This window comes from Mobula birostris, chromosome 25, assembly GCF_030028105.1.
Source record: "Mobula birostris isolate sMobBir1 chromosome 25, sMobBir1.hap1, whole genome shotgun sequence".
In the NCBI taxonomy this organism is placed as follows: Eukaryota; Metazoa; Chordata; class Chondrichthyes; order Myliobatiformes; family Myliobatidae; genus Mobula; species Mobula birostris.
The window spans coordinates 62,368,579-62,382,748 of NC_092394.1; the positions used below are offsets into that span (position 1 = coordinate 62,368,579).

The 14,170-nt window shown below is 44.8% G+C and overlaps 1 protein-coding gene across 8 annotated transcripts in view; it reads left to right on the top strand.

The window, feature by feature from the left end:
- depdc5 (DEP domain containing 5, GATOR1 subcomplex subunit) overlaps positions 1–14,170 on the top strand; it is a 234,001-nt gene that overhangs the window by 150,519 nt on the left and 69,312 nt on the right. For 7 of the 8 annotated variants that reach the window (XM_072243711.1, XM_072243716.1, XM_072243712.1 and 4 more), the window contains 3 exons: positions 2,848–2,981; positions 4,119–4,242; positions 11,577–11,743. In XM_072243711.1, coding sequence (XP_072099812.1) covers positions 2,848–2,981; positions 4,119–4,242; positions 11,577–11,743 — 425 coding nt within the window. The remainder of the gene's footprint in view (positions 1–2,847; positions 2,982–4,118; positions 4,243–11,576; positions 11,744–14,170) is intronic. The other variant, XM_072243713.1, reaches the window with a different exon arrangement.

Sequence of the window (14,170 nt, forward strand, 5' to 3'; positions counted from 1 at the left end):
ACACACATGGCTTTCCTGCCACCCACCTACACAAGCTGCAGTTTATTAACCTCCTAAACTGCATGTGGGAGGAAACTGGAGCACCCTGGGGAAATCCATGTGACCACAGGGAGAAATTATAGACACCACACAGAGAGCACCAGATGGCAGGATGATGCCTGGGTCTGTGGAGCAACACCAAAGCACTTTTTTTTCTTCCATTCCCTTTGTGTTTCCTTTCTCAGGTGAAATACAGCAGGTATTTCAGAAGTTCAGTTTTTCCGATTTACCCCTTCTCCTCTTCTCACCTGCTTATCACGTCCCTCTGGTGTCCCTCCACCTTTCCATTCTCCCATGGTGGACTCTCCTCTTCGATCAGATTCCTTCTTGTTCAGTCCCTTACTTTTTTCACCGATCACCTCCCAGCTTTTCACTTCATCCTTCGTCCACCTTCCCCCTCAGCTGGTCTCACCTATCACCTGCCAGCTTCTACCTTACTTTGAGTGCGTTGAGATATAACACTTTGAGTACTGTATTTGCTGCCCTTTTTGATTCTGCATCCCTAATGCACTGATACGCTCACCCTGTGGGCTGCAGTTTTGTCCTATTATCTACTTGCCCTTCCTAACAGTCTGACTGCTCACTCTTTTTGCTTTTTCACTGTCCATCCTATCCCGAGTCCCTTAATTCTGCCAAATTAGGGTAAAACCTCCCCAACAGCTTTAACAAACAAACCTGCCCGTGAGAATGTTGGTCCCCCTCGGGTTCAGGTGCAACCTTTCACTTTTGAACAGGTCATACCTTCCCCAGAAGAGATCCGATGATCCAAGGACCTGAAGCCCTGCCTCCAGCACCAGCTTCTCAGCCACGCATTAGTTTTAGTCATACTTTATTGATCCCAGGGGAAATTGGTTTTTGTTACAGTTGCACCATAAATAATCAAATATTAATAAATAATTAAATAGTAATATGTAAATTATGCCAGGAAATAAGTCCAGGACCAGGCTTATTGGCTCAGGGTGTCTGACCCTCTAAGGGAGGAGTTGTAAAGTTTGATGGCCACAGGCAGGAATGACTTCCTATGATGCTCAGTGGTGGAATCTTGGTGGAATGAGTCTCTGGCTGAATGTACTCCTGTGCCCAACCAGTCCAAATCTGCCAAATCATCCTTTTTACCCTCACTGACTCACTCCCCTGGAGGTTCTGCTTCTCAGCTTTCTACCTAGCTCTCTAAATTCTCTTTTCAGGACCTCTTTGCTTTTCCTTCTTATGTCAATGGTACCAATATGTATCAAGACATCTGCCTCCTCTCCCTCCTGTCCAAAGTGCTGTGGACGCAGTCCGGGATGTCAGTGACCCTGGCACCTGGGAGGCAACATACAGTACCATTCGTGTGGCCCATTCATGTCCACAGAAATTCCTTTCTGTTCCTCTGACTATTGAGTCCCTATCACTACAGTTCCCCTGTTCTTCCTTTTCCCCTTCTGTACCATGGATCTATGTTCAGTGCCAGTAACCAGTCTCCGTGGCATTCCCTTGGGAAGTCATCCCCCACAACTCTATCCAAAATGGTATACTTACTATTGAGAGGAATGGCCACAATGGTGCTCTGCACTAACTGCCTTTTCACATTTCCATTTCACCCAACAGTCACCCAGCTACTAGCCTCATGCAGCTTAGGGGAGACTACTTCCGTGTAACTCTGATTGACTTCCCTGTAACTCTAATGTGATCTGTGTGAACAGTACGCAAAACAAGTTTTCCACTGTATCTTGGAGCATGTGACAATAATAAACCAATTACCAATTCCAAAGGACCATCCTGGCATCACAAATGTTCCTACGTGAACATCTTTCTGCCCCTATAACAGCGCCTTTAACCTTTCACCTTCCTCCTTTGAGGTGCTAGCCAACTATTGAACTAGTTGTGCTATTACCTCCTTGGGATAAAATCCCTTACCCCCCCCCCCTTCCACCCCATCTGTATTCAGAACTGACCACTGGTTAGGGATGATCTCAAGGATCTCCAGATCTACCTGATGGTCCTCAATCTGTCAATCAGCCATTTCCCTTTGGCTGCACTTCCTCGGACTGCAGGACTATCATCGCATGGAGCTTGCTATTTGCAAAGTATGCCACTTGTTTGATCTGCTGTTGATCTACCTCTGAAATCTGGAGCTTGAGCTCCTTCAGCTAGTGACATGACCCACAACCTGTAGGTATTGTTGTCTGGGACTGGTAAGGATCTTGGATTTCTGTGTCGTGCAGGACATGCATTCCATGAGTTGAAGGTGTTCACCCATAACTCTGTGTTAGCTTAATTTATTGGATAAAAGACCATGAGTCATAGTCAAAGCAGATGGGAACAGGCCTTCAGGCCAATTTCATCAATGCTAACTAAAATGCCTTCCTGAACCAGTCCCATATGCCAGTGTTTGGCCTGTGTCCCTCCAAACCTTTCCTAACCAAACATTTTTTAAGTGTGATTTAAATGGGCCTCGACCACTTCCTCTGGAAGCTCATTCCATATGGCTTATTTCCACATCTCACAATTTTATGTACCTCTGTAAAGCCACCTGTTGGCCTCCTTTGCTCCAGAGAAAACAGTCCCAGTCCATCCATTCTTTCTTGATAAGCCCATCCATTTGACTTTCCTACCCAATATATTACTGAATTTTCCCAGTGCTTTAAGGGTTTGAGTCTACTGATTCAGAAGCACTAGGAGAAAGCTCAGAGCAACCCTGGGCCTTTCACCAAGGTTTTCTTCTGTCTCTCGGAACTGGTTCTCAGCAACATTTTGCCCAGGCTCTTGTTCATTGTAACATGATGCTTCACATTATTTAACACAGGTGTCCTCTCTCCATTTCAGAAGGCAGCCCCCATTAAAGGTCTGCAGGTGACTGGCTCTCTACCAAACTATCCCACTGAACCAGCAGCGCCCCCGCTGGGGAAGAAAGGGACTTCAGCTCTGTCAGCCTTGCTGGAGATGGAAGCCAACCAGAGGTGAGATGCTGAAGCAATTGGTTCTTGAATGTGGAATGGTTCCAGTAAGCCCTTCCCTCAGTCCCCTCACTCCCAGCAATATGGGAGGGGTTTGAAGCCTCATGGCTCCAGTTGTGAACTGATTGCAGTGAAGATGGTCTTTTCCTGGGCTCCATTCAATTCCCACTGTGTGCTGCAAGTCCTTGAGCTTCATTCACTAGTCATTTAGAGTTAGATGTGGATGATGCTTCTCATACAAAATACTGTGCCATAATGAATATATGAGGCAAATTCATTTTCCCATTGTGTTTTATTTGGATTAATCCTAATGTGACTACTTTAAAAGAAAAACACATGCGCGCGCGCACACACACACACACACACACACACACACACACAATTCACACACAATACACACAATTCACACACAATACACACAGACACATACACACACGCACACACAATACACACACACACACACACACAATTCACACACAATACACAGACACATACACACACGCACACACAAACACACACACTGCACAATGCGGACACGTAATACACGCGTGCGTGTACGCAAACCACACACACACCCTGATGTGAGGAACATGCTATGGGTCTGTGGGACGTAGGCACAAATCCTCATGCATGAGACTGACAACATTTTAAGATAAAATGCTAACATAATCTATGCTAAAACTTACCTGGGGTGTGTTAGTCCATATACGTTGTTGCTTGTGTTGTGATTGGGGAGGAGGGAGCAACAACACTGAAGGCTTTGTTTGGAACTGAACCTTGCTATAGAAATTCTTGAAAGAACCTTGCTGTCTGGGGGCAAAAATCTCTGGTCCCAATATAGAACCATGTGGTTTTATATTTAAAATAAAATTGAATTTACCGTAATATCAACTGTTTACTCTTTTCCGTAGATGCTGCCTGGCTTGCTGAGTTCCTCCAGCATTTTGTGTGTGTTGCTAATTGAACTCTGCACAATTATCAATGTCGTTACATTGGGTTATACAACCTAGAGAGATGCACATCACTGGGAACTCCAGCTGGTAGTGGATTTTACCCTAACTCAGACTGAGAGTCCCATTCATGGATTCTGTTTAATTCTGAAATCTGAAAAGAAACTGATTTTCCTTCTGATTTCTCCAGGAGCTTTGAGGAGCAGCAGGCAGCTGTGCATTCTGGGAAAGGAGCTGTCCCGTCCACCGAGAACGCTCCCCTTTCGGGCGCAAACTTAGTCATCACTCCCACGCATGTGGACAGTCCGAGAAAGGTAACACAACTCTGGCAAATCACACGGCATTTGCTGAAATGTACCAGCTAGCATATGGACATTGTTTCTGTATGCTTTCACCTTTCACACTGCTTCAAGCTGAGGCCTCTGTAACGTGATACTGGAAGGAACACCCTTGTTCTAGGGTGATTGTTGTGGCATTCTGTCATGTAAGAGGGTGCAAGAAGCATGCACCAAGTGAAAGGGTGTAGTCCATTCTATAATTAGTTCCCACCAGCAACTGATTGGATTTTTTCCCAATAGGACTTAATATGTAATCGGCATTTTAATATTACATGAAATCTGGGCTTCATCTTCGTATTGAAAGGAGATAGTACTGACAGAGTACAATTAGAGTGGGGCATATAGGCTTGAGTTCACTGTTTCAGATTTCCTGATGTGGCCTTAATGTTTTGATCACTTGATGGAGAGGAGAATGGCCATGAGGGTGGGGGTGGGTGGAAGGGTACTGTGAACATTTGCTGTACTGAAGGGCAAGACTTCCATTCAGGTGTACTGTGATTGATTTGAAGGTTTGCTTTGCAAATCTGGGTGTTAACACACTATTCATTGTGCTTTTGAGAGGGTTTCATTTGGTTGAATTCTGACTTGTCTCAGATTTGAGCCAGTCATGGACTCTTGAAGATAATGATGCGCTGCTGGACTTGGGCATATTAAGTCAACTGATTCAGTGATAGGCAAGGAACCAAAATGTACATAAAAGATTTTATATAACTCATGTTTCATGACTGTGGTAATGTTGAAGAAAAGAGCATTTTAATTCCTGTTTACAATGTGTTTCAAGCCTGGCATTGACACAGGGTGTCTTTGTATTTACACCAGCCCAGTCTGATTTCCTGTTTGTTGGATTTGGATTCCTTCTCAGATTGTTTCAGTGCCAACCTTGAACAGTTCTCTCCAAAATGCTTTGATTGATGGATTAGAGAAATGTGCTGTTCTAATTGGAAGGAGAAAGCCACAGTGGCCATTGGATCAGAGCTGGTGGGACGTTTCCTGAGCCTAGTGGGATATCCCTGTCACATCTACTGGTAGCCAGAGAGTCTGATGGCAACAATCCCATCAAATATCCACAGTATCCTTGCTCTCCCCCCCCCCCCCCCCCGTGGTCCTGGCCTTCCCTTTCACTCGTATTTGCCCCAGCCCCACAATTCTCAGAGAATTAACTCTAACCCCTTGTCCATTCCGTATCCCTGAGTCCTGTGTTATGTGTTGACAGAAGAGTTATGATTCTGCTGATGGAGATCTATCTTTAAATGATCTTTTCAAATAAACGTAACAATCGAGTTAGACAGCTCTAATTTATTCAGTTATTCCCCATATTCTCCTTCTCTCCTTCTCTTCCCAAGATCTTGGTCTGACAAGATGGTGCCAAGCTGTGGTGTCTGTGGGGATCACAACTCAGATTTAGTTTTTTAGGTTTTTTCTTTGTTTGTCGGGATGATTTGGCAGACAGAGAGGAGTTAGGGGTCAGATATGGGGGAATTAGAGTCCAGGCTGGAATCTAATCCTCCACTCTGCGTTCGAAGACCAGTGAATGGACATATGTCAGGCTGGCAGACTACAGAGGTTGTTCAGGGTCCTGTTGATGGCTAGTCCGGAGTTTAAGGATAGGAGTTTGGGTCCTCGCCCCGGGTCCCCAGCTGACATCACTGGTGAGTCTTGGGTCGATGCTGAAGATCAAAGCCCCAAGGTTGATTGAAAACGCAGAAGTTAAGGCCCGATGGCCGGAGCCCTCAGTCTGCAAGTCTGCTGGGGAAGTCAAAGGCCAAATATCTGCGAATCCGCGAGTCCACTGGAGGCCGAATACAGCCTGTCCTGGGTTTAGAAGGCTGTATGTGCGTGGGTGGGTGTTTGGGAAGAATATGGCTTGTTTTTGCTGTTGCTGATTTATCACATGGAATGTTGTCTCTTGTATTCGATAGGACCATAAGATATAGGAGCAGAAGTAGGCCATTTGGCCCATTGAGTCTGCTCTACAATTTAATCATGGGCTGATCCAATTCTTCCAGTCATTCCCACTCCCCTGCCTTCTCTTCATACTCTTTGATGTCCTGGCTAATCAAGAACCTATCTATCTCTCCCTTAAATGCACCCAATGACTTGGCCTCCACAGCCGCTCGTAGCAACAAATTCCACAGATTTATCACCCTCTGACTAAAGTAATTTCTCTGCATCTCTGTTCTAAGTGGACGTCCTTCAATCCTGAAGTTGTGCTCTCTTGTCCTAGACTCCCCTACCATGGGAAATAACTTTGCCATTTCTAATCTGTTCAGGCCTTTTAACATCTGGAATGTTTTTATGCGATTCCCCCCTCATTCTCCTGAACTCCAGGGAATACAGTCCAAGAGCTGCCAGACGTTCCTCATACAGTAACTTTCATTCTTGGAATCATACTGAATCTTCTCTGAACCCTATCCAATGCCAGTATATCCTTCTAAAATAAGGAGCACAAAACTGCACACAATGCTCTAAGTGTGGTCTCACGAGTGCCTTATAAAGCCTCAACATCAGATCCCTGCTCTTATATTCTATACCTCTAGAAATGACAGCATTGCATTCACCTTCTGTACCACCAACTCAACCTGGAGGTTAACATTTAGGGTATCCCGCACAAGGACTCCCAAGCCCCTTTGCATCTCTGCATTTTGAATTCTCTCCCCATCTAAATAATAGTCTGCCTGTTTATTTTTTCCACCAAAGTGCATAATCATACACTCTCCAACCTTGTATTTCATTTGCCACTCCTTTGCCTATTCTCCTAAACTATCTAAGTCTCTCTGCAGGCTCTCTGTTTCCTCAACACTATCTGCTTCTCCACCTATCTTTGTGTCATCAGCAAATGTAGCCACAAGTTCATTAATCCCATAGTCCAAGTCATTGACATCATTACAAAAAGCAGCAGTCCCAACACCGCCCCCTGTGGAACTCGACTGGTAACCAGAATCCAGCCAGAATAGGATCCCTTAATTCCACTCTCTGTTTTCTGCTAATCAACCAATGCTCCACCCATGCTAGTAACTTCCCTGTAATTCCATGGGCTCTTATCTTGCTAAGCAGCCTCATGTGTGGCACCTTGTCAAAGGCCTTCTGAAAATCCAAGTACACCATATCTACTGCATATCCTTTGTCTACCCTGCTTGTAATTTCTTCAAAAAATTGCAGTAAGAAACCATGCTGGTGGTGGCCTATCTTGTCATGTGACTACAGGTACTTCATAATCTCATCCCTAACAATCGATTCCAACAACTTGCCAACCACTGATGTCAGGCTAACATTTTCCTTTCTGCATCCTCCCACCCTTCTTAAATAGTGGAGTTATGTTTGCAATTTTCCAGTTCTTCGGTACAATGCCAGACTCTATCGATTCTTGAAAGATTATGCCTCCACAATCTCTCCAGCTACTTCCTTCAGAACCCAAGGGTGCATTCCATCAGGTCCAGAAGATTTATCCACCCTCAGACTATTAAGCTTCCTGAGTACCTTCATAATCATAATTTTCACTTCCCAGACACTTTTGCATGTCCGGTATACTGCAGATGGCTTCCACTGTGAAGACTGATGCAAAATACACATTCAATTCCTCTGCCATCTCTGCATCTCTCATTACAATATCTCCAGCGTTATTTTGTATTGATCCTGTATCTACCCTCAACTCTCTTTTACCCTTTATCTACTTAAAAAAGCTTTTAATATCTTCTTTGATATTAGTTGCCAGCTTCCTTTCATAATTCATCTGTTCCATCCCAATGACCTTCTTAGTTTCTTTCTGCAAGTTTTTGAAAGCTTCCCAATCCACTAGCTTTGGCTTCCTTGTATGCCCTCTTTTTGCTTTTTGTTTGGCTCTGACTTCACTTGTCAGCCATAGTGTCCTCTTCCATTTGAAAATTTCTTGTTATTTGGAATATATCTGTCTTGCACTTCCCTCATTTTTCGCAGAAACTTCAACCATTGAAGTTTGCTCTGCTGTCCTTCCTGCTAGTGTCCCTTTCCAGTCAACTTTGACCAGTTCTCCTCTCATGCCATTGTAATTTCCTTTATTCCACTGAAATACTGACACATTGGAACTTAGCTTCTCCTTGTCAGAGTGAACTCGATCATGTTGTGATCACTGTTCCCCAAAGGTTCCTTATACCTTAAGCTCTCTTATCACCTCCGGATCACTGAACAACACCCAATCCAGCACTGCTGATCCCTTAGTGGGCTCAACAACAAGCTGTTCTAAAAAGCCATCCCTTAGACATTCGACAAATTGTCTCTCTTGAGCTCCAATACTGGCCTGGTTTACCCATTCCACTTTCATGTTAAAATCCCCAGCGATTATCATGACATTGCCCTTCTGACATGCCTTTTCCGTCTCCTGCTGTAATTTGTAATCCACATCCCAGCTGCTGTTTGGAGGCCTGTATACAACTGCCATTAGGGTTATCTTACCCTTGCCCTTTCTTAACTCAACCCTTAGAGACTCTACACCTTCTGAATTGTCATCCCTTTCTGATGATTTAATATTATTTCTGAAACACAGGGCAACACCACTCCCTCTGCCTACTAACCTAGCTTTTCGATACATTGTATATTCCTGGACGTTCAACTCCCAATGGCAGCTATCCTTTAGCCAAGTTTCAGAGATGGCCACAACGTCATACTTGTCAATCTGTAGCTGAATTTCAAGATCGTCCATTTTATTTCCTGTGCTGTGTGCATTCAAATATAACACTTTCAGTCCAGTATTTGTTGCTTTCTGTTTTAACTGCACCATGCCTCTATTGCCCTGTAAAGCATCCCACTGGCTGTAATTATGCCTCATCTCCTGCCTGTCCTTTCTATCAACTCTGTTGCCTGCCAGCTTTGATTTATTTATTTCCCCTTTCCTCAGCCCTATCACTCTGGTTCCCAGTCCCCTGCCAAATTAGTTTAAACCCTCCTTAACAGCTCTATTAAACCTGCCTGCTAGGATATTGGACCCCTTTGGGTTCAGGTGTAACCGGTCCTTTTTGTACAGGTCGTATCTCCCCCAGAAGGGGCCTCAATGTTCTAGGAACCCAAAACTCTGCCTCCTACACCAGTCTCTCAGCCATACGTTAATATGTCTGATCATGCTATTCTTGCACTGGTTTACACGTGGCACAGGCAGCAATCCTGAGATTACTACCCTGGAGGTCTTGCTTTTCAGTTTTCTACCCAACTCCCTGAATGCTCTCTTCAGAACACCCTCCCTTTTTGTGCCTATGTCATTGGTACTAACATGTACCAAGACTTCACCCTCTCCCTTCAGAATACTCTACACCCGATCCGAGACATCCTGTACCCTGGCACCTGGGAGGCAGCACACCATGTGGGTATCTCTATCAGGCTGACAGAACCTCCTGTCTGTTTCCCTCTCTATGGAATCTCCTATGACTACTGCAATCCTCATCTTCTCTGCCTTCTGCACTGCGGAACCAGGCTCAGTGCCAGAGACCCGATTGCCATGGTAATCCTCTGTCAGTTCACCCCCCTCAATACCATCCAAAACGAGTTAACAATTACTGAGGGGGTTGGCTACATGGGTGCTCTCTACTATCTGAGCTCTTCCCCTCCCTTCTCTGACTGTCATCCATTTATCTAACTGCTGCACCCTCGGGGGAATGAACTCCTTGCAGCTCCTATCCATCTCCTGCTCACTTCCCGTAATAAGCTTGGTCATCAAGCCGCAGCTCCAGATCCCTAACACGGTCTCTCAGGAGCTGCATCTAGGTGTACCTGGCACAGATATGGCCATCTGGGAGAGTGGAAGATTCCCAGCACTCCCACATCTGACACCCAGAGCAAAGTACTAACCCTACAGACGTGGTCTTTATTCCTCAAACAATGCAAGGAAAAAACGAAGTCCACTTACCCACTTGCCTTGCTGAAGCCCAAATAAGCCCAAGCCCTACCACTCTGACTCAGATCACTCCATTGATGACAGTGTCTTCCTTTTATGCCTGAACCTTCCCTGTTCTCCAACACACGATTGGTGCTCCAGTTATTGCTGAGTTCCCGCGAAGCTTTCCTCTTTTAAACTTTGCTTCCAGACCTGTGCGCCACCTCCTCTCTCGTAGCTCTCCAACTCACGATCGGTGCTGATTGGTGTTGTTTGGCCAAGCATGGTGGGCATGCTATGTTGGCGCTGGAATGTGTGGTCACACTTGTGTGTGTTGGCTGTCAACGTAAACAACACACTTTATGATGTTTCGATAATAAATTTGACCCTGCTGATAGAATGTAGTTCAGTGATCCCAAGTTCCTGTTTCATTCTGTAGCGTCCTTGGATTCCATTCATTCAGTACATCAGCAAAGCAGAACAAGAGGTTGAAATTCCAGGTGCCTCACTGCACTGGCAGATCTATATCTTGTCCAAGGTTCACATACATGTAATGGTTATCATTTTGTAAGTTCCCAGAAACAGCAAATGCAATGAATTACTCGAAATGTTTTCATGAAACACCTTGCGAGCAAGATCTTGATTCTCTGCCCTCAATAGTTCTGCAATCATTGCTCCAGGGGCACAGATTCCGTCCTCGCCTCCAATAACGTCTGGGTGGAATTTGTACAATCGCCCTTTGATGGTGTAGGATTTCCCCCACATGCTCCAGATGTGTAGGTAGGTAGGTAAGTTCTTCTAGTGTAGGTTAGAGGCAAAGAGAGTCTATGGGGACAGTGGACCTGTGTCAGAGAGAATGGCACAGGGACACAGCATGGACCTGATGGGCTGAATGGCCTCTTCCTGTGTGGTTGTAAGTATTCTGTATTTATCTGTGATAAGGTATTCTGCAGTATCTGACAGCTCTGGAGAGCTGACTCACCTTTTGTACCTACCTCTTTTACTTTCTGGGTTTTATTCAGTAAGTTGAATTTTCTCCACAATCATACAGGCTGTGATTCCACCATTTTGTTAGGAAAGTGCCGGGGTGGGAGATCTGAATGAAAATATGGTATAGAAAATACCTTTGCAAATTCTTGAGTTGTTAAATTTAAAAGGCATTGTCTTAGAATTGAACTGACCAAATTAGGATGAATGTCTATTAGGACCAAATTAGAACCAAATTGGAACTCTACCCTCTCTGAACCTTGTTGCCCCTCGTTGCACCTTGCTGAACTTCTCTGCACCTCGCTGCCCTCGCTGAACCTGGCTGTCTCCCTGTCATTCTCTCCCCATCTCTGTCATTTGTGAGGTTTCTACTGATTGCATTTATGATCAGGATTTTCATTGTGCAAGACAGGAATGGGACCCATCTACAACTGGAGAAAATGGCTGTTGGTTGATATTTATGTTTTATTTAATGTGCACACAGGTTCAAGGGGATCAGGTGTTAATTGGCCCTGACCATTCAGATTACAGTCCAGCTTCGACAGCCAATGCTACCTCTGCAGACAGATCAGGCAACCTGCAAAACTCCACCCTGGGGGCTGCTTCAGCTACAGGCGACCAGTCTTTGGCCTCCACTATGGCAGAGGGCAGGTAAGGTTACCAATCTGGCCAGTGTTGTCCCTAGTGTCAGGAATAGCCCTACACATTACTCCTTTCCTTATACAAGTTCACCTATTAATAACTGTTGTGAATAATACCAATTTTAAATCTTGTTGCATTATCAAATGTGTTGGACTCGTGGCATCACCTGTGTACTGAAGATTCTGTAGATGGTGGAAATGCAGAGCAACACCCACAAAATTAGTGAGGAACTCAGCACGTCTGAGAGCATCTATGCAGAGGAGTAAACAGTCGATGTTTCGGGCTGAGACTCTTCACCAGGACTGGGAAGGAAGGGGGAGGGGAAGCTGGCAGGTGATAGGTGAGACCAGGTGAGTGGGTGGGGACAGGGAGAATGAAGTAAGAAGCTGGGAGGTGATAGGTGGAAGAGGTAAAGTAATGGAAAAAGAAGGATTCTGATTGGAGAGGTCAGTGGACCTTGGGAGAAAGGGAAGGAAGAGGGGCATCAGAGGGAAGTGATGGGCAGGTGAAGGGAAGGAGGAATAAGAGGGGAGCTAAAACAGGGATTGGAAAAAGAGAGAAGGGGGAGGGGTGAAAAAAAATCACCCAACTACTGAATTAATTAATACTCACTGCAAACACAGGAAAACAGAGACCTTGTTTCTGAAGCCTTACTTAAAAACCAGTAAAAACAGTTGAGGATTGTTACAATCTGGAGAGGTCCCTGGCTTTCAGAGTCCTGCAGCACAGAAATGGGCACTTTGGGCCAGTTCATCTTTGCCGACTATCCCAGATGGTCTTATTTTCCAGTGTTCGGCCCATATCACTTGAAGCATTTAGTATCTATGCACCAGTTCAGATGCCTGTTTTTAAGCATTTTAATTGTTGAAGCTCAGATTAACCTAAAAAGCATACCAATCTCTAATTTTGTTTTTAAGGTTCACTTAGTGCTACAGATAGTTCACTTGTAGCACTGAAGTAAACAGCACAAAACAAAACAGTTGGTTTCAAACTGTTTAGCCCTTGACCCTTTGAAGTTACAGGAAGGTATTTCCTTCTGATACTTGTTGGCATGGGACTTGAGGTGCAGGCTGCTGAGTCCTTCCCAGCCGCAACCAGTTAAACCAATCTGATCTGCCCATTTGGAATTGCACTCTGTGGTAAGTGTGCTCTGATAGAGGCAGCAAGAGCTTCCGGACACTTCTGCTGGCATCGGTGGTGTCATCATCCTAGGTGGCTGTGAAGCTTTGTCAGTGAATGAATGATCAGACAGAAGTATTGTCAGAAGGAATCTGTGAAATGTTTCGAAGATCATGGAACAGTGCAGTACAGTACAGGCTCTTCAGCCAACGATATTGTGCTGACCTTTTAACCGATTCTAAGATCAATTTAACCCTTCCATCCTACATAGCACTCCATTTTTCTGTCATCCATGCGCCTACTAAGAATTTATTAAATGTCCCAAATTTATTTGTCTCTACCACCAACCCCGGCTGGGCATTCCACACACCCATCACTCGCTGTATAAAAAAGCTTGCCTCAGACATTCCTCCCCCACCCCCCACTCTCATACTTTGCTCCAATTGTCTTAAAATTATGCTATTTACTTGTATTAGCTATTTCTGGCCTAGGGAAAAATCTCTGGCTATCCATTCGATCTGTGCCTCTTCTTGTACACCTCTATCAAGTCACCTCTCATCTTCCTTTGCTCCGAAGAGAAAAGCCTTGGCTTGCTTAATCTTTCCTTATAAGCTATGCTCTCTAATCCAGACAGCATCCTGGTAAATTTCTGCAGCCTCCAAAGCTTCCACATCCTTCCAATATTGAGGCCACCAGACTCAACACAATGTTCAGAGTGTGGTCTAACCAAGGTTTTATTAGCTTGTGTACAAAAGATATAATTGCATTCCTAAACGCTGTCTCTATGACATCAGTTTTTCAAAAAAATGCCTGAGTTTATAAATGGACAATGCTGCTGTGAACTTGTCAGACTGTAGGTATGCCTGTTGTCAGTGATGGCTCCATCACTTACCATAGGAGAACTGATGGTAGTGCAAAACTCATTATCTCCCAGACACACAACATCCTGACCTGGCACAAATTATTTTTGTGGAAGTCAGAGGCTTTTTCCCAGGGCTGGAATGGCTGACATGAGAGGACACAGTTTTAAGGTGCTTGGAAGTAGGTACAGAAGAGATGTCAGTGGTAAGTTTTTTTACACAGAGAGGTGAGTGCGTGGAATGGGCTGCCGGCGATGGTGGAGGAAATAGATATGATAGGGTCTTTTAAGAGACTCCAGGACAGGTACATGGAGTGCAGAAAAATAGAGGGCTGTGGGTAACCCTAGGTAATTTCTAAGGTAAGGACATGTTCAGCACAGCTTTGTGGGCTGAAGGGCCTGTATTGTGCTGTAGGTTTTCTATGTTTCTGTGTTTCTATAGTTAGACAACACAGAGT